General features: G+C 39.8%; 1 protein-coding gene across 22 annotated transcripts in view; it reads right to left on the bottom strand.

Moving 5' to 3' along the window:
* Nucleotides 1-20205, bottom strand: part of LOC136256393 (AMP deaminase 2-like) — a 331896-nt gene that overhangs the window by 298828 nt on the left and 12863 nt on the right. For 14 of the 22 annotated variants that reach the window (XM_066049387.1, XM_066049431.1, XM_066049422.1 and 11 more), the window contains 4 exons: nucleotides 19035-19097; nucleotides 14119-14210; nucleotides 12533-12712; nucleotides 11578-11806 (listed from right to left, as the gene is read on the bottom strand). In XM_066049387.1, the coding sequence (XP_065905459.1) occupies nucleotides 11578-11806; nucleotides 12533-12712; nucleotides 14119-14210; nucleotides 19035-19060 (527 nt within the window). In that variant the 5' untranslated portion in view covers nucleotides 19061-19097. Of the gene's footprint in view, nucleotides 1-11577; nucleotides 11807-11859; nucleotides 11931-12532; nucleotides 12713-13846; nucleotides 13935-14036; nucleotides 14211-19034; nucleotides 19098-20205 lie in introns of those variants that run through there. The other 8 variants (XM_066049490.1, XM_066049459.1, XM_066049467.1 and 5 more) reach the window with 8 other exon arrangements.

The following is a 20205-nucleotide window of genomic DNA, read 5'->3' as shown; positions in this document are numbered from 1 at the left end:
GAATGTAAAACACGCTGGAATAGTACATTTTAACTGTGTCAGTCCCTGGTGGAGCATAGAAGGCTAGATTTGTCAAATACATAGTGGGAGCTACTTGGTGATTTGGTGAAAATTCTTCATCCACTAGAAATAGGAACAACTCATCTGTGTTCTGAGTCTACATCATCTATATCATCCATTCTTCCTGTTCTTTTTAGAATTTTGAAGCACTTAGAGGTTAAAGAAGGTGATTCACAAATATTAGAAGATTCAAGATGTCTGTTGACTCTCAAATTAAAAGTAGGTAGGATTTGAATGACATTGCTTCTTCAGATATCAAAGTGATTGCAGCAGCCTTGGATCCTCGATACAAAGCTTTAAAGTTTCTTGCTGTAGAAAAATATGTGAAGTTAAAACAGAAATAAGACACAAAATACAAAACCTTCAAATTGACAGTGATAGTTCAAACTCAGAATCACAGGCTCAACCATCAATGAAAAAGAAGGCACTCGACATATTGTTTGGACCAGAAGAAAATGATACATCTGTAAGGCTAGAGGATGAAGTAGATTTGTACTTCTCTGAAACATGCACACCTAGGAATTCTAATCCTCTAGTTTGGTGGAAAGCTAACTCATTACGTTATCCCCGTCTCAACCTCTCTTTGCTATCCCAGCAACTTCAACAAGTAATGAAAGGCTGTTTTCAGTAGCAGGCTTAACTGTCACTAGACTATGTAGTAGTTTGAGCAGGAATAATGTAAACGCCTTGATTTTTCTCCACAACAACTACAGTTTATTAGTATGATCACTTCAAGCTATGTGTGTGTACTTTTAGAATTGTGAACTTGCTACAAGATGTTACTTTAAACCATGTGTATACCTTTAAAATCATTAACTTGTTACTGTAAACTATGTGTTAACCAATTTTACTTCAAGTTCGAAAGGTTCGTGAACTTTAAGTAATGAATGTTCGAACCATGAAAATCTAAGTTCGTTTGGGCCCTAGTATAAACGCCTGCCATACTAGCAATACCTAGCGTTTTCGGCTTGTACGCTTGTCAGATGCGAAATCAGCACCATTGAAAACCTATTACACCTTGAAGCCAACTCAACCCCAGCTGCAATGTCACAGAAACACCATTAACTGAATCAGCTAACAGGTGCCATGACCGTAATACCTTTTGTCTCTAATCATCCGATGCCTAAATTTTTACTTTGAAATATAATAACCTACTAGTTACAAAACGAAATAAACTGAAATAAACTTTATTTAAAAACGCAGACATCCAGGAACAAAATTTCACTTAGTGATAACTTGATGAAAGTATGTATTGGTTGTTACAGAAGGTTATACAGCCCTGTGTTAGCAATACGAGGTTGGATATCACTATTTAAAGTCTGTATAAAACTTCCAGACAGGCAAGGTTTTCTTTCAGGTGATTAATTTGTTCATACCAGTTTGAAATATGGCAGGTTAAACAAGTTCACAAGATGCAGTGAATATGCCTTTTACAATGAACTATACTGGCATAAAACAACAGAAAATAGCATATCTGGTCTCCTAGACTTCTAGGAAAGAAATGAAACAAGTTGATCTTCATAAAGAGGTAAGTCAAGAAGTTTTATCATATACAGCACTTAAATGAATTTTCTGCTGACTGATCAAGACACATTATTTTATGTATTTTATGTTATTTGAACTTGTGAATTAGACAGAAAATAATCTCCCAATTGCGTGTGTGTTGTGTGGTGGGTCAAGTGAGTGAGTATATATATAAAGTCTAAGGTGTGAATACATATCATTCTAGACTACTAGATGCAACAGTGTGAAGGCTACTACTTCTTTTCTTAGTTAATTAGTAATACTATTTGATTGTTGCAGCGTGCCATTAATCACCAGCTACAGCTACAATAATCTTCCCATATAAGTTTACCACACCAGTGATGGATGAGATGAAACAGCAAATGAAGGCCATCCTGAGGAACCTGGAATCACTTAAGGTGCCCACGACAAGAGCTGCCATGAGATGTTCACAAAGCTAGACAGCCTGGAGAGCAATGTCGCAGCTGGACAAGAGGAGACGGCGTAACTAGTGAAAAGTATAAAAAGGGAGCCAGCACAGCCACAGTTTAGGCAATAAGGGAATGAAAGGCAGTCCACCTTCAACACCCAGCTAAATGATTCTGTCTAAACAGCAGTCAGGCCCCTGGAGAAGCTGAAGCCCAAGCAGCGACAAGCCACGGCCATCCTGAAGACAGCTATTAGTAAGAGAAGTTGGAAGAAGGTATGAAGGCTATAAAAGAGAGACAGAAACTAATCTGCTTTGCAGACCGCTCACAGTACAGCTGGGAGGCAGTGGAGGAGTACCTACAGGAGGATATAATGAAAGATGAAAAGGAGGCCAAGAAATGAGTGGATGCGGAGAAGTCAATGGAAGCTAAGATACGTCAAAAGAGGACCTAGGGACTATGATAACAGAGACTCCCAACACACACAGCGATGCCACTGCCCACATCAACAGCGTTTGTTTCCCTACCGCCTCCCTAGCCGCTAAAGCCTGCCAGAGCATTTGGGCCTAGAGGACCCCCATCCCAGATGCCAGGCCCATGTTTTAACTGTTAACAGATGAGACACCTCAAGGCATATAATAGTGTCCAATGGGGACAACCAAACTATATCCTTTGAATAATGTGTTACTTACTAGTGTTGATAGTGGTATGGGAAAGAAGCATGATGGAATCATTTTAAAAAAATTTATTTATTAAGGCTTTACAGCACAAGTGCTGAGGGTCTGTAGGACACCTGGTCCTACAGCCTGTTTAAAGTTGTTACAGAAAGTGTGTTTGAAAAGGTGGAGAAAGGAGAAAAAAAAATCCATGACTGGACTTAGGCAGCGTCAAACCTGCAGTCATCCGATTAACGTTCAAACGCTTACAAGAATCTACCAGGCGGTAAGGATGTTTTCTCCTTGTCAATCTCATGTATATGTATCCAAGGATCTCTAGAGAGTGACTTATTATCTCAGTTATTACACACAAGGTTGTCGACTGTAGCTTAACCCATGGTAGTGACTGTAACACTCCTTTGGATGATGTGCTACCAAATAGGTTGATAGTAGTATGGGTAATAAGCAGGATGGGGTCAATGTACAAGGGGCTGTTGATGCAGGCTCAGCTGATACAGCAAATAGTAGTGTCCATAATACTCCTTTGAATGATGTGTTAGTAGTATAGTGCAGTAGATAAGTGAAACACATGTTCACTTCTGGCAGAAAGCATAAAAATTGGTACCTTGGGGTTTTTGGTACCTTCCTTCCTTTCATAAAAATTGGTACCTTCCTTTGGGTGTCACTGCACATACTCAGTATTGTGCTGACATATCACTTTCATGTTTACACTTGTAGTGGAGTGGATATGCAACAAAAAAGGCGAAGATGTTCACTTTTGGCAGAAAGCATGAAACTTGGTATTTGGGATTTTAGAACATGCTGATTCTGAATTTAAGTGGAACCAGCTCATCAGAGCAAGGCTTCCTGGTTAAAGTTGAGCTCAGTATGGCTTTAGTCATGATGTTTAGCTTTGACATTAGTTGTTTTGTTAACTACATTCTAAGCAAATGTTATCACCTTATTAACTCTTGTTCTAAACAACACAGTCATAAACTTAATATACCATAATTATTGTTCAAATGTATTGCATCTCTTGCTCAGTGCATTGTCCACTACAATAGCACAACGTTGTGCACTTCAAGTTGGCCTTGCGGCATTTGCAGTGTCCCAGACAGCATTTCCTGCAGCTACATTTGATCAGCTCTCTGCATTGTTTTGAAGCTTCCAAAAGTGTTGTCCATAATGGTGTCCATAATGGTGTCCATCATTTTCCATCTGCATCCTTCTTCCAACCCCAATCACCAGGACTTGAAAGAGATGGGTTAGCTAATAGTGTTTGTCCCCAAATATAGCCTGCTTGGAATGATGCATGTTTCACATGCTGATATAGAGCTGCTCTTGAAGGAGGAAGATTTTCCAGTTTTCTATTGCCATAGGAAAAGAGTTGCTTTCTTGCAGCATTGACAGTGAGAAGTTGGGAAGTACGGCTGTACAATAAAACCACAAATATTTCATGTAATCATCAGTAATTGCCTCTGGAGAATGAGAAAGACAACCAAACAGAATTGTTAGGCTTGGTAAAGACCACCAAACATCCCAAACAGTTTTCTTTCCTATACCACAGAAAGATGAGACTATATCATAGCCTAAAAAAGCATGCATGGATAACAATCCCTTGCACCAATCATCTCCAAGTTGAGCTGCAATTGTGTGAGCTGCAATGTATCTGAAGTTCTTATTGTGACCAAATGCTAGCATCCTTCCAATACACTGGTTGTAGCAATGGCAAGTACAAGCACATCTGTGTCAGTTGCATGTACCATAATCTTCTTCATACCATGTTGGTAAGCATGAGCACAATGAAACATAATATGATGGTCAGCTTCTTCTTATGTGCAAGGCTGAAGAGCAGAGATGTCTAATGTGCTGGTTGATATAACTCTTTCTCCTTTTGTGGCGACAAATATTTTCCCCTCAGGTGTGACAGCAGATTCAATCATTGAAGCAAGAAACTGGAAGAGTTCAGTTTTGTTGGAATCAACACGCAAAAAGCTCCTCCAGTTCTGAGGTATAAGTGTTCTCTCAGATACACACAAATGAAGTCCAGTACCATGGCACCCTCTCAAATGTACATTTAAGCTGTCGGCATTGACACTACATCTATCTGCTTGACAATGTGAAGTTGTTTGAATAAATAGGGCAAAAAACTCTCTGTATAATCCTTACATGTCTTGACAGCAGAGACTGCATTCTTGTGCTCCACTGTATGAACAAGGGCTGCTCCATCAAAAAGTTTTACATCTACCTCAGGTGATGATGGTGGACTTGGTACAAATGGTTCTAGACATTTCAACAAATCTGCTTTGCTGCTATGACGCATTGAGTTATTTTCAGCTAGTGATGGTGGCCAAGCATGACTTACGTGCTCAAAAAATACATCCATTTCTCCTTCTCTAGCCTGACAAGAAATGTACATCCTGGAGAACAATTCTAGGTCACTCTTCACGTTGGAGAGTTTTGTCTTTGTTTTTGATGACCTCTTTTCTCGGTCTGGTTTAAATAAGATTAGATTGTTCTTTGGTATAGTGTCAAAGATTGGTTTGGTCAAGTTGATCATAAGGTCATCAACAAAAGCCTTGTACTGAGCTTTACCTAGATCCTCAGCTTCTCTTACACTTTGAACAACTTAATAGTCATGAGTACGTTTGTGTCAACAGCAAACGAATTTGAACTCGTTTCTGTAAAAGGGTTTCCCCATTCATTGAAAATATTTATCACACACTCTTCACATTTCTTGCAAACCTGCATGTTTTGTGTACTTGGAGTTTGTTCATGGTGACTATTCTTTGGATCTTTACACTGTTTTATGTTGACCTCACTTACTATCCTAGCCATATCTGGACCAGCAGGGTCTAGGATTTTTAAAAGGGGGTTTCTGAAAGTTAGTATAGCTGAATAAGACATCTGATGATATTTCTCCAGAAAAGTGAGATTTTAGAAGCTGTAAGATCGGATTTTAGGCTAATTTTAGTTAGCAATTACAATAAACTCAATGCTTTAAACTGTAAATACTACATAGCTAACTTTAGAGCAAATATGATGATTACAAGCTGTAGATTTGGTTGCTCTATTAGAGTAGTAACTTGACTGCTCTATTAGAGTAGTTACTTGACTGCTCTATTAGAGCAGTTACTTGACTGCTCTAGAGTATCTTGATCGTTTTTAATGCAGTGGGAGATGAAAAGTGAAGCATTGCTGAGGGTTTAATAGCTATAAATGGTGTTAGGTAAGTGTAACTGCATGCATGCTACTGAAATACAGTGGTATATAGTTGTTTGCTATGATAAATTGCCAGTACAACAATTGATACTGCCACTGAGCTAAATTTAAAAGGAGGTTTCTGTCAAAACCCCAGAAACCCATCTAGATCCGCCACTGCTGATTCACTTTCAGTAATTCCCATTATTCCACCATCACCCTTCACAATAGCATTCAACTACTCATGAATCTGGTCATGGGCCATCATGGAGAATTTGTGAGGTTTTCTGAGTGACAAAATGCCCCTTAAGAAACTCATTCCAGACTGTGGGACATTCATCTTCCAGCTGGATGAGGTCCATCACATGTACTGAAAGCCATCGCGCATAATGGAAGTGATCCATGGCAAGCATCCAAGGGATAATGCTACCCAGTGCTTCCAAGTACATTAAGAAGTTGCCATCTCTTTGTGATCGCATGAACTGGAGGAAGAGAACCTCTAGCTTCAGAGTTTTGCCCCAGGAAAAGAATTGTGGGTGACTACTTTCCATGTCTGCACACCACTCATGAAATGGCTTTGCTGTTATGTTATCAACCTCTAAATTATCCTTATATGCCATGAATGCTTGACTTTGTAGACAGAATAAAGCTACTGCTGATACTCGATGAGCCCACTGGGCTCTTGAAGTGTGTGAACCACTCTGAAGGGTGTCAGCTCTCCCCTCTGTCGTAACATTAGCAAAAGCCATAAAGGCAGCCCGACCACTTTCTTCCAACAAATCAATGTGGAGTCCACCCATAAGAACTACATACTTTTCTTCAGCATAAATGCTTGGCCAACTCCATTGCATTTGCTTTGCAATTGTGTATAGTGATTGATCAAGGGTCAAGACTGGAATTTGTGCAGGATTCACAAGCTCAGTAGCTTTCATAATAACATCCATTCCATGCTTTACCATGGCCACAGAGTGTGCATTACCACGGAACAAAGGCATCAAAGCAGAAATTGCAGGTGGATGATGAACAGCAAATTGAAGATGTGCAAAGTAAGCTGACCATGAGATATTATCATCTTGATCAAGCTGGTCCTTTTGCAGCAACTGGACAACCTCTCTCAGCCAGGAAACTTGTGCTTCATCAGATTCAAGTCTTGCACATTGAGCGGTAGCGTTTCCTGAAGTATTTCAAGGGGATGGCTTGTCAACAGGAAGTGCTGCTGGTGGAATTTCACAGTATGATTCCATCAGTGGCTTAATGGTTTTAGATTTTTCAATTCCTTCATGGAGTAATGGTCTGTTCCAATGATGTTCAAGGCCTACACTCTCATCTGTGACATGCTGTGTCATTGACAATGCAGTGCCATGAAATGCAGTGTGGGCTGATGTAGATGTAGGGTTGTGGTCTAAGTTGTCAAGATTTCCTGGTGTGAACAGACCTTTCAGGATTGCTGGGCACACAACCCCATCATCTTCATACTGGTCAATAACAGTATTTGCTATATCTGTAGACAGTTGAAGTACTCTGTTGTATGATACTGATAAACCTCTCTTAAATAGAATGTCAATCAATTCTTGCTTCCTTGTCTTGTTATGAACAAGAAGCCCTAGGTAAAGTGGAAGCCTTGTTTCTTGGTCCACATTGTGCCGTACATCATTGCTGCTTTTTCTGCTACGGTTCACTGCATTGAATGTCAAGAGCTGGGTAATAGATATAGCAGCACTTTTCACCTCCTTGTTGTTCTCTGTTTGTTTCTCAATGTTAGTTCCACCAAGTATCATTTGTACTAATACTAATAGAGAACTGGAATGGTTATCATCAAGCAAGGATCCATTAGATATGGATTCCATTTGAAATATCTCATTTTGGATTATTTCAGCAGCACACATGAGGACAACTGCATCATTGTCTTGATTCCTCTTTGTTGCCTCCAATAGGGTATCTCCTGTATCCTCCTTGAATGACATGATGACTTCATATTTGCTTTTATGAGCTTCCAGATCAGGAATTTGCATAAGAAGTTTCTCTTTAAGTCATGCTGCATTTATCTGTTGTGAAATGTCTTCTCCAAGCTTTTCAAGATGAGACTTGTACAGTTGTACTAAATGGGAGAGCTTGATGATACTGCCTTCTGTCTCCTTTATTACTTCTATGTATGAGATAAGTTCTGCAAATGCTATGGCTTCAAATGACAGTTTGGTTTCACCAGTAATTGTTTTTTTTTTTGGCGCATGCTAGATCTGTACCTAGTAAAAAACCCTGTTAAGCAGTGCTTATGATAAATAGCATCCATTGCTATCCTCTGGATGACAATTTTGCCAACAGTAGGTGAAGGTGACCCTGCACTTCTCACGGGAAAATCATAGGGTTTTTGTTGGGGTGAAGGCCTCTCAAAACAATTCTACGTGTTCTGTGTACTTTCTTTTGGCCAAGCTACAGCATGTTATCTGTTCACCAAACTGTTGTGACCCCTAGTATGGTACTGGCAAAATCCAGGCATAACAGTAGTAGTGAATTTGGATGATGGCATCACAGCAGGTGCAGATGCTGGACATGCACAAAAGGCCAGCAAGAAAATCCAGGAGGACCTCTGTAGTGCAGGCTTCATTACCAACATCAAAAAATTGAAGTGGACCCCATCGCAACACTGTGCTAGGCTGGCTTTGAAATTGACATAGCAGAAGGCATAGTTTCAGTCCCACAACAGAAAATTGATGCCCTTGAGTCACAGCTATGTCAGATAGCAAGCAACATCGCTGGACCCTGTCCCGCCTTACAGGAAAAATCATCTTCATGTCAATGGAAATAGGACCGGTAGCAAGGTTAATGGCTAGGGGATTGTATGCTTTGCTTGGCTAGGGGATTGTATGCTTTGCTTGGCTAGGGGATTGTATGCTTTGCATGGCTAGGGGATTGTATGTTTTGCTTGGCTAGGGGATTGTATGCTTTGCTTGGCTAGGGATTGTATGCTGTGCTTAATACCAGAGTCAGTTGGTCCCAGGCACTGCCATTATCAGAGGAAGCTAGAGCAGAATTCTTAATTTGGAACACCAAAATACAGAGGTTTAATGGGAAAAATATTTGGGTGGGGCATTCTACCTTAAGAGTGGTATACGTTACACGGATGTCAGTGACAATGGTTACGCTGGCTACAGTGCATCATCGATGTCCCATAGCCCAAGGCGCTTGGTCGCACAAGAAATCCACTAAGAGCCCACTCGGCGTGAGCTTAGAGCTATCAGACTGATACTCGACACACTGGAATCTAAACTGGCCAATGAGAGAGTACGATAGTTTACTGACAATCAAAATTTTGTACATATATTATCTGTATGGAGCAGGAAGCCTGATTTACAGGAAGAGGCTCTAGCCATTTTTTCAATTTCTGTGGCACGACAGATACACATAGAGATGGATCTCAAGAGGAAAAAAATGAAACAGCTCACTATGATGACTGGAGCCTTGCTGGAGATATATTTAGACAACTATATAGTCTGTGGGGCCCCACACAATTGATTCTTTTGCAAACTACTACAACACACAACTTCCATGCTTTAATTCTGCAACCCAGGCTATGAAGGGGTTGATACCTTACCACCAACTGGACAGAAGAAAACAAATGGTTTGCCCACTAGTTTATTTAATTCCTCACATCATCCAACACACGCAAAGGTGTAAAGCATGGGACCCTGATAATGACAGAGTGCTCTTCAGCCATATTTTGTCCAGTCATATTTCCTGAGGGAGGAAGACCTGCCCAGTTTGTTACAGCCATACAAGTTTTACCACCAAAAGAATTCTCAACACACCCAGGAAACTTACCATTGCTGGAGGAACTGGGCTATCGCACACAAGCTGCCAGTATTTCTGGCCAGTGCACGCCATATTGTACTTTACCTGCAGGGAGTTAGCAATCGGCTCCAATTAAAGTCAGCAGTGGAAGAGGCTGTACACGCTCTGACTTAAGTGCATCATTTTGCAACACTGGAATCCCCAACCACTAACCCACTTGTGCAGACAATTCTTCAAGGCCTGAAATGGTTGCATGCTAAGCCGGTGCAAAAAGAAGAAGCTGATAACTGTACCAATCCTAGCTGATATGGTTGAAGATGCCAATTCTTTCCCAACCCTTGCAAACTTAAGAACAACTACTATTAGCCTATTGGTGTTTGACAGATTCCTGAGATGCGATGAAGCCATGCATATTAGAGTATACGATATGGAGATAGCACAAAATGGGGTTAGATTATCATTGCCACGACACTGGAAGACATACCCATTCAGCCATTCAGACAAGGAAGCAAAGTATTGATTGCCAGAACAGACTCCTCAACCAGTCCCGTAGCTATGTTGGAACGATACTTGACTGTGGCGGATATGCAATTGAACAGTAATGCATTAGTTTTTAAAGGCATTATAAAAACCAAGAAAGTCTGAGAGATTCTGGTCACTTGAGCTACACCACCATTAGGGAGCAATTCAGGAGTAAGCTTATAGAGCTGGGATATGCGACAGAAGGATTTGGCATGTATAGTCTTCGTTCCAGAGGGACTTCAGCAGCAGCAAAAGCAGGCGTCACACGCTGCCTGTTCTGGCAACACAGAAGGTGGAAATCTGAACTGGCCAAGGATGGCTATGTGGAAGACTCCAAAAAGAATCGTTTGTCTATCCCAAGAAATATTGGGATTTAAAGAGTATCTAGGTTATGTGTCATGTACCTTGTGGTCACCAGTTAGGTGGTCACACTGGCTCTTCTTTATTACTCTAGAGTGTGAATTAAATTAATAAGTTAGTAGCCGTGCCTGCAGCTACACACCAAGGTGTTAGTACATGTTAAGCTAGTGAAGTGTGGATGGTTTCAGGTAAAAGGAGGGAGACGATAGTGTGTTGTGTGGTCTTGCACAGCCAGTGTGGGCATGCAACAGACAAGTGTGTATTTTACAGGAACCAAGAAAATTCCCTTTTCACAAATCTGTAGCTTGATAATGCCTTATGGAAATTAACCATTTTGCTGTGGAAACTCCTTTGGGATGAGGCACCTCCCGTTTCAAAGGAATCCACCAAACCATCACTGAGATATGTGCCTTCAAAGTTCATTTCAGTTTTTTTTCTTCTTTGTATTTTACTTCATCTTCTTTTCGTTCCACTTAGAAAAATTGCTATAACTTATGCATGCATTAGTCAATTTTCTTCAGAGTTGGAGAGTGGTAACAATGTTATATAGTCCAAATTTCATACACATCGTATAAAGAACAAGGGAACGACGATCTTATTTACATTTACTGCACCCTTATTACATGGATACCATTGGGGCTACAGAAACGAAATAAAGATTTTTGAACTCTCCATCAGCAGACAAATAAAATGGTGAATAGTTTTAATCGATTTGAGTCTTCCTTCTCTATGTATAAAAATTTGCATTTTTTTCTTTGTAACATGCACAATTTTACGATTTATTATTTTTATTTTCTTCTCAATACACATACTTGTGTAAACAAGTCAGGTTTTTGCTGAGATGGTCACAAATGAGATAAGTGTAGATCAACATACTTGTAGATTGATACACTCTAATAGAATAGTCAGTTAAGTACAAATATACTCTAATTGAGCAGTCATTAAATTGTTACTCGTTGCAAAAGTACCGAATGTACAGAGCTAAATTTCATACGACCAGAAACATAATAATTCAGTTGGAGTGGCTTTATACACTTACAGAGAATACTTATACTTACACTGGTCCACTTGATCCCATTGTTATTAGCTTGCTCAAATAATGAACAAAATCACTTTTAGAAGATTGTACTTTAGTGATGTCAGCATCCTGCTGTTCAGGTAAGCGTTCAAGTAAGAAGAAACGTCCTTCATCATCTATCATTTCTGCCTTATAAGGAAGAGCAGCTGAAAATTCAATATCATGTGGTGTGTATGGTTCATGTTGGCTGTGACCCTTTGGTAAGGGACCTGTAAGAAGTGAACAATACAAACAAGAGTGTGAATCTCTCTATAATGGTTACCGTTAGACCCAGAATATTGTAGCATCTTTGCTACAATGGTAGAAGCATATATGGAGCTGGACCAAATAAATCTACAAGGTTACAAGGAAAATTGAGTTGTGCATGGGCTACCCTACCCACCCACCCACCCACCCATGTTCTGTACACACAAACACACACTACACTACACCACACACTCACTCACTCACTCACCCACCCACCCACTCCCTCACTCACTTACACCCTTTTCATATGGCCACCCAAAAGTGAGGGATGAATGACCCACATTCAACCCAGTTTCTGTTCACAAGCAATCGTCACATGATGGCATTTGTTGAGTGATAATTGTCTTCTATGTATGTTACATATTCATTAAAAATCGCCACTCACTTTTGAAGCCATAAACTGAGTTCAACCCGAGTTCAACACTACTGCTTTGTAGGGTTGAACTCGGTTACGACTTCTGGGTTCAACCCGGTCATGGTGGTCATATGAATGCGTTAACCTGGGTTGAATGTGGGTTCAACCTGGTTTAAAGTGACCATATGAAAGGGTTTTTACTCACTCACTCCCTCGCTTGCTCACTTGCTCATTCTCTCACTCGCTGACTCCCTCGCTCACTGAATCCCTCACTCGACACACACACACACACCACAACACACACCTACATGGATACAGTATTCTAGAAACTCACCAATAACATCTCCAGCAAAGGAAAGTTTCACTTCACTAGTCGTACTGGGTGGTTCCTTCCCATCTAACATTAGACTCGCTGTACTACTGAACTCTTGATGACTCGCACTCATGTAGTATCTACAATGCCTTAAGGCAAACAACGACATTGCTGATGATTCTGTGAAGTCATCAAAGGAACCTTGTAGGAATAAACGACACGCAAATAATTATTATTATACTGTGACCAATTGTAATTGCATATAATTTGTACATACATGGCAAACATAACTGATGCAAATTGGTAAAACTGGTACATGCTCACCGGGTGAGAATGAAGATATATCTTCTTAAGACATGATAATAATACTGTACATATGTAACTAAATCCAATTTAACTCTTTGTTTGTTATCATGCTCTGTATTGAACAGTACAGTAGCACTCTTTAACCCTTAAACATGCATGCACCGATAAATTGACTTTGTCGCATAGCTGCAAACAAAGTGCTGTAACTTGCAAACCATTCTTCTTATGGCTATGTAATCAACACCATTTTATTCATAATTAAAAAAGGATTAAAATGATACCTTGGGATTTACCCTAGCACAAAAGCATGGGGCCAAAACTCGCCCTGAAACTATCGTTACACAAAATAAGTATGCAAACCTCTTACATACCTTTAGAAAATGGTTAATATCTCGTTGCTACTTCACCAGATTCGTGTGAAATAAACACGAGGCGATTCCCTATTCAATGGCAAGTCACGCCATATGTCGCTCAATTGATTTAATTAATTGGTAACATGGTTGCTGTCACGAGTGAGAAATAATGGAAAATCAAGCCACCATTTTCCATCGCTCCATAACAAGTAAGCCTATGTTTTGACAGTGGTTAGTTAGACTTCTTCAAGTAGCCCAATAAATAAACTTTCTGTTGGTATATAGCTTTAGGCTTATAGAGTTAGGCTAATCTGGCTAGACAGACCATTTTAAATGATGTTGTGTAATCACGTATTCCTTAAAATTACATGTGAGTTTAAGGGTAAAGCAGGTATTTCCCCAAAAGTCACACACAATGCCTAAATTTCCGCTTTTAAAAATCTTCCTAGAGACATCATACACAATGAAAATCACCAACATTAGTCCATCTAACCAAATATAGCATTAAAAACTAGAAAACACTTACAGGCAGCCGGATACAGAATTTATTTTAAAAAATCACTAAAACTCTAATTTCTGTCTGCCAACCTGCTTGCCTGCCTGACCATAGTCACAAGGCTGAAAGCCACATAAAGCAGCACATGGCCACCATTTTACACCACAATAACAAACTCACCAGTGGCATATGCCTTTTGAGGTTCTGGAAGTGTGCACCCTCTGCACCTAGTGTTTCATTTTATCTTCTGGTCTTTGTCCTTCTTCATGCAATGAAACCATATTGAGGTGTTAATTTTCCGTATCAACATTTTCTTTGAGCAGCATATTTAGTGCCACAATATTATTTAATGCTTACACTCAGTAGATACCTGCAACTTCACAATAGGTTCAAGACCCCATCTATTAACACTATCTTGGTTGAATAATAACGATCAACTACTGAGATCACACCTGGTAGCTGAAAGGCTGACTCTTGATACTCCAATACAGCATGTGCAGTCACTCCAATAGAACAGTTACATATGTATACATGTAGCTGTATGCTATAACAAAAAACCAAACAAACTAGTATCATACAGTACAATAGTACTATATAGTAGGGACCACAAAGGTGTAGGAGTAGCCCACAAAAAAAAAATTACCCAAAAACCAGCCCCAATTTTTCCTGACGATGATAAGGCTGGTAAAACTAGGCCCAAATAAGCTTTTAGATCGACCCGAAATGCTTTCAACAAGTTGCCACAAAATTTTCTACCAATTGGACTACCTGACTGACTGACTGACTGATGCCCTAAGACAAGCATAACTGGATAATAGTTAAGGCTACGAGCTTGATTTTTTTTTACTCATTCGGCATTGCTTCAGATCAAGAGGTGCGTTTTGGCATACTGTAGTACGTACAGTGCATTACACATGGACTAACCAATGTCTTCCTTTGTAATCCCATTCATCTTGGCTAACAGCGAAAGGTGCCAATTTGGCAGAAGCACATAATGGCTTCCCTTTAACAATGGAAATTGTCTGTATTTTTCATAGCAGTTACTTTGATTACAGAGGTGCTTTTTGAACAGTTCTTGATTCGTAACGTTGTGTAATGGGTTGAACATCGCTGACAACAAAGCTTAATGGATACTTCACTTTCCAGACAATAATTGGTAGCTGGGACACACGGCACCATTTCTTTCTTTTATGTGGTATGAGTGTGTTCACCAGTTATAATAATTCCATTTTACAAATGAAGTTAAACAAATACACAAAATTTTTTATCAGAACAACAAGAGCCATCACACAGATACGTACATGCTTCAACTGAAAAATTAGCGGCACTATAGACTAATTCAAGAAATACAATTTATAGGTACATATTACACTATTATACAAACTTATACCAGCAAAATCGCTTGTATCCATTTTACCAGTGATATTTACACGAGGGTAATCCAGTCTTGCACAAACACCAGTGGCTTTTAAAACTGAAGGAATCAGCACATCTCCAGTTGATGTATTTCTCTCTTTTTTCTGCTGTAGTGGATCCTCAGGACTTTCCTCCTCTGTCTCAGGTAACTCATTTGAAGCAGTCTCTATGTTATCAATGCTCCCTCCAAGACCAGAATAATGTACCAGGTCGATAGTACCAGCAGCAGTAGTGAGATCTGGTGAATATTTCATGGTTGGAGAACTCGTTAATTCAGGAGTAGCAACATGACTGCCATTTCTGTGACCCAAAGTGTCTATCAAGTTTAGCTGCACAGCCAAAAGATGGAACGTATCATCATCAGTAGACATTTGTGATGTCAGGTTAGTTGGACTTGTTTGTAGCTGATCTCTATACAGGTTACTTGTTTCTAGCTGATCTCTTGAATTCTCTTCAGGGTGACTGCTCTATTAGAGTATCTCGATCTCGCTGCACCAAGTTGGATTTCGTGTTATAACTCCGTGGCTTTAAGTCTGATTCTTCTACACCATTGATGAGCCTTTCTAAGATGATTACTCCATCTGTACAACGATTTTCAAAGCATTACCCCAAGCGGTTTATCTGGTAGGCGTGGCAAGCATTTGTTTTTTATTAGCTAATCTCAATTGCGTAATTGTTACACACTGTTGGTTTTTTCGTTGTATCTTCCTGGTTTTTAGCTCGATTTCTTTCAAACCACAAAAGGTTTGAGGTTCAATAGTGAACCTATTCACCCACCGATTTTCAGCTTCTTCTCATACGCAGTTTACCCTGTAGGCGTGACAACATATTGGTGTTATTTTTCGTGAATAATCGTTCATAACTCTTTGCCTGTTTATCGTATTCCAGCCAAAGTTGGTACCAAGATGCGCCTTTATACCCCCTTTCTGTGTGCCAAATTTCAAGGCAATCGAATATGGCGTTCGCATTTTATAGCAGTTTTTGTAAGTGTGCGAAAAGAGGAAGAAAAATAAGAAGAAAAAAACCAAGAAACTAAGCCAAGTTTTGAAGTCGCATATCTCGGGAACGCGTGAAGCGATTTCGCTCAAATTTGGAATGTGGAGTACTGAAGTTGGAGGAAGTGTCCACAGAAAAAAATGTCTTGTTTCGTCAAGGCAGCACAGAGCTACGGAGGTGCGAAAATTACGTTTTCTTTCTTCCTGTCAATATACTTACGGGTGTTGTGCGCCGGTTACTTGGGCCGCACGACACACTACCGTGTGTCTTGATAACTAGAATCCCAGGTTTTGTGGAACAGATAGTTTCTCTGACAGGGAGTACTGAAGAAATCCATCCTCGGCTGTTTCTTATTTTCTTCAAGCATGGTCCTTGAAAATTTGATCAGGGGCACCTGTGGCTGCTGCTGTGGTTGCTCCACCTGCCCTTAGGCAGCTCCTCAAACTTGCCGTGGAATAACCATCTTGATTCTCTCAACCTTTCACAGATTCCACAGGGTCTCTGCCCGTATTTCTCCTTACTACAGGCTCCCATGTACTTCCTTCATGGTAGATGTTGCCTAAATACACATAACTACCACCAGCCACCGCCAGTCTGGATCTCGTAGGTCCTCAAGTACACTCCGGTAGTCTATTTATGAATACAACTAGGACACATTTGTGAAGTTAACGCAGGTATGTGCCTAAATGTTAGTATTGAAAGGAATAACAATTCACATAGCTATGAACAAAACAACTGAACATTCAATTATTCTTTAATTATGTTCAATAAGTACTGAACCTTTGCTAGAGAGCAAGGCAAAGCCTGACAGTTTCTATCTCTTCTGAAATAGAATTGTTATGCTTTAAATATGTCACTTTGTTCAGAATATTAAATTTCAAGACTGGCTTTATCCATCTGATCACAGCATACAAAGTCTAATGAACATTCAAATAGTGTTTTAACGAATCAAATTGTATCATGCCGACCATTTAGCCATAAAACAGAATAATTGTTTCAGCACTACTACAGACATATTCCTACTTGTACAGTTATTGAAGTTGAAATAGCACAAACAACAAACACTGCCAATACTTTCCAGAACTCAGACTGGCACAAATAACACTAATAAAATTGAGACCATAATAGCAATTATCAGCTCAGTCAGCAGAAACAACTAATATATAATGCAACAAGACTTGCCTTGTCGCGTATTAAGTGATTGGAAGTTTCTTGCTTAACACCAGGAGGTAAACTATTACTAAGAAAACAACCCTACAAGAGATATTTTGTTACTAATGGCAACTAAACCCACAATCGATCCTTGCTATTTCAATCCACTGCTTTGATCACCATAGATCTGTGCAACCTTGGCACAAACACCCTGGGTCACAGAAACTCTGCTTCTTACGACATCCATAATTGAGGTTTCCTTGCAGCCACACCTTTTGAGCAAGAAATCCATTGTATGTTGTATTTCTTGTTGCACCTCAGCTGCTTCCCAGTCTATTCTGTAGGTGCCATCAGGCTGATAAATCCAACCACTCTGTTCAGGAGAAGAAAGGGATGAGTATGCATCAGGGAATGCTGAGTTTCTCCACAATTTTGCTACCCAGCAAGTTCGTAACCAGTGTCTCCATAGAGAAGTAAATGATGGTATCTTTTCCTCATTATCCAAAGCAGCCAGGTGCTTTATATAGTTAGCATTCATATAGCCACCTCTCCAGCTTCCCCAGCACAGGAAGTAGAGAAGATATGAGAAGGTTGAGTAACTGTATTTCATGATAGCGTCACATCCATGCATATATGCAAGTATAACATTCATCGCTGCCAGGTGCATTCACTATGCGAGTCACTCTGCATTTATGATGAGTCACTAAAATTTGGTACCTTAAAGGTGTGAGATCTGTAGGCAACCAGTGCCTGCAGCTCACTACATGTACATGTACAGTATTTAAATCAACTCATAGTGTCTGAAAGTTAGTTGGTGGTGGAAGTTTGTAGCATTTGCTATAAGGGCATAGATAATGATAAGTAGTGATCCTGTATGTATGTAAAAGCAGGAGCTTATAAGCGCCGAAGCGCCTTTGGCGCTTATAAGCTCCCGGTAAAAGTAAGTGCCTTAAAAACTACAAATTTCATGCACAAAAATGAAGTGGCAATGACACCCCTCAAGCCAGCCACATGGTTAGTACGACATTTGTGACCTAATTATAAAAACGTTGATATACGCACATTTATCAAAATTCGTTTTATTAGTTCTTTGTTGTTTACAGGGACAGAGGAATGGATTGGCTAAGTTTCAGCTTCATAAGATAAGCAGTGTGGGAAATACAGTAGTAGTCACAAGGACAAGCGAATAAATCAATATGTACAGAAGACATCGAGAATATAATCTTAAGGCGCTTACGTAAACCATCATAACTTACTGATACAATAACAGAGTTGAATTTTTGCTCATTGTATTTGCCATGAATTTGTGAATCCACCAAGGTATAGAGTTTTGCCAAAGGTATTCTTCTGTGATCCGGAAAGAAGGCAAATTCATTAAAGAAAAATCGTCATAAATTCTTTCATCACCGCAACATAAACAAACATCCGTAACTCAGAAACCCACCTGTGTATGAAGATGAAACAAGAATTTTGAACTCCCTAACCAGCAAGGTGGTAAAAACTTGTGTATCCTTTTTTTCTGAAGCTTGCATTTTTAACTCATTATTTCAGAATGCATTTTATTACGAAAGTACTATGGTGCATAGATCGACGGTTTTCTAAAATTAGGTCGCATTTTACAATTCACGCACTCCTTCTGTATGGCACTATTGCAATGATTTATTCTCAAATGGTACTCTCTTTGACACTTTGTTCTGTGCCATTCTAATCAAAGCCTTTGTTTCCAGCTGTTATATTTACCAGTAGTTTGTCAACTACATAAATAACTTCACACTACTACAACACAAGTGTCAACAGTTCTTACAGCATGAACATCAAGGTTGTCCACATTCAAGTCATATACTCCCAATTGCAAATCATCAAATACCTAAATATGAAATTACAAAACACTGCAATACACACCCACATGTATCATAGTACTGTATAGTAGGGATCACGGAAGTTGTCCAGGAATATTGTCTAAAAACCAGCCTCACATTTCCTTCATAACAGCTTGGCTTGGCATAACCAGGACACGAGATGGCCAATCAAATCTGTAAATGGCCTACCAAAATTTAATCTTGCTAGGACATTTGACCAGTCAATGATGAATTTTTATTTCTGGCACTGAACACAACATGGCTGCATGGTTGCGTGTCACACTTGGGGCCACAAGTGGAAATGTGCTAAGGTTATTGAAAAGGCACGTCTTAGACAAAGTGAACTTGAACAGTGAAGATATCAATCCATAGCCGAGTTACAGATGCTTGGCTGGAGGAATCGGTCAGGCAGTCAGTCAACTGAAAATTAAATTTATTGAAAAGAAACTTGTTGTAAGACTCTGAATACATTTATGAGGTTGGGAACAGTAAGTGCTATGTAGCTGATGTGCTTCTGAGGACAGCATCACAGGATATTATACCATTGCACACCACGAGCAATCCTTCACAGGTCATCAGCATATGGAACAACTAGAAACTTCTAACTCCACCACATACATTTTAGGTGCCCATTTTCATATGAGCTCCTATTACATTTGTTAATCAAAAATGTGTGCATCAACTTATTCTATGACTAGCTACCTTACAGCATAATGACTATGATAAAGCACGTGAGCTACTAATATCTATCAGGTTAAATACCACGGCTTTAGCAATAGCCACACCTCATCTTTAGAAGAAACGTGCTCCAGTACATAGATTAAACGTACTAACCACCACATAACAATGATTTGGCTACAGCAACAACCACTACCATCCTTTACGTTATCCATGTCGAGCCGGCTTACCCTTGGCCATGAGATACGATTATGGCATAGATTATAACCTATGATTATGGTGCGATATATCATCTGCTATTGCTGGTTTCCACCATTTTACTTCAAGATTAATCGCTCAGTATATCCCTGATGTCAGTAACGTGGAAGGGGGCATCACTCCTGGCCAATGTGGCTCAACTGGATCCCACCAAAAACTAGACACAAGTCGCTTTAAATT

This window comes from Dysidea avara, chromosome 1 (assembly GCF_963678975.1).
Source record: "Dysidea avara chromosome 1, odDysAvar1.4, whole genome shotgun sequence".
Classification (NCBI taxonomy): domain Eukaryota; kingdom Metazoa; phylum Porifera; class Demospongiae; order Dictyoceratida; family Dysideidae; genus Dysidea; species Dysidea avara.
Note: the sequence above shows the minus strand (reverse complement) of the source record. Positions and strands in the feature narration are given on the sequence as shown.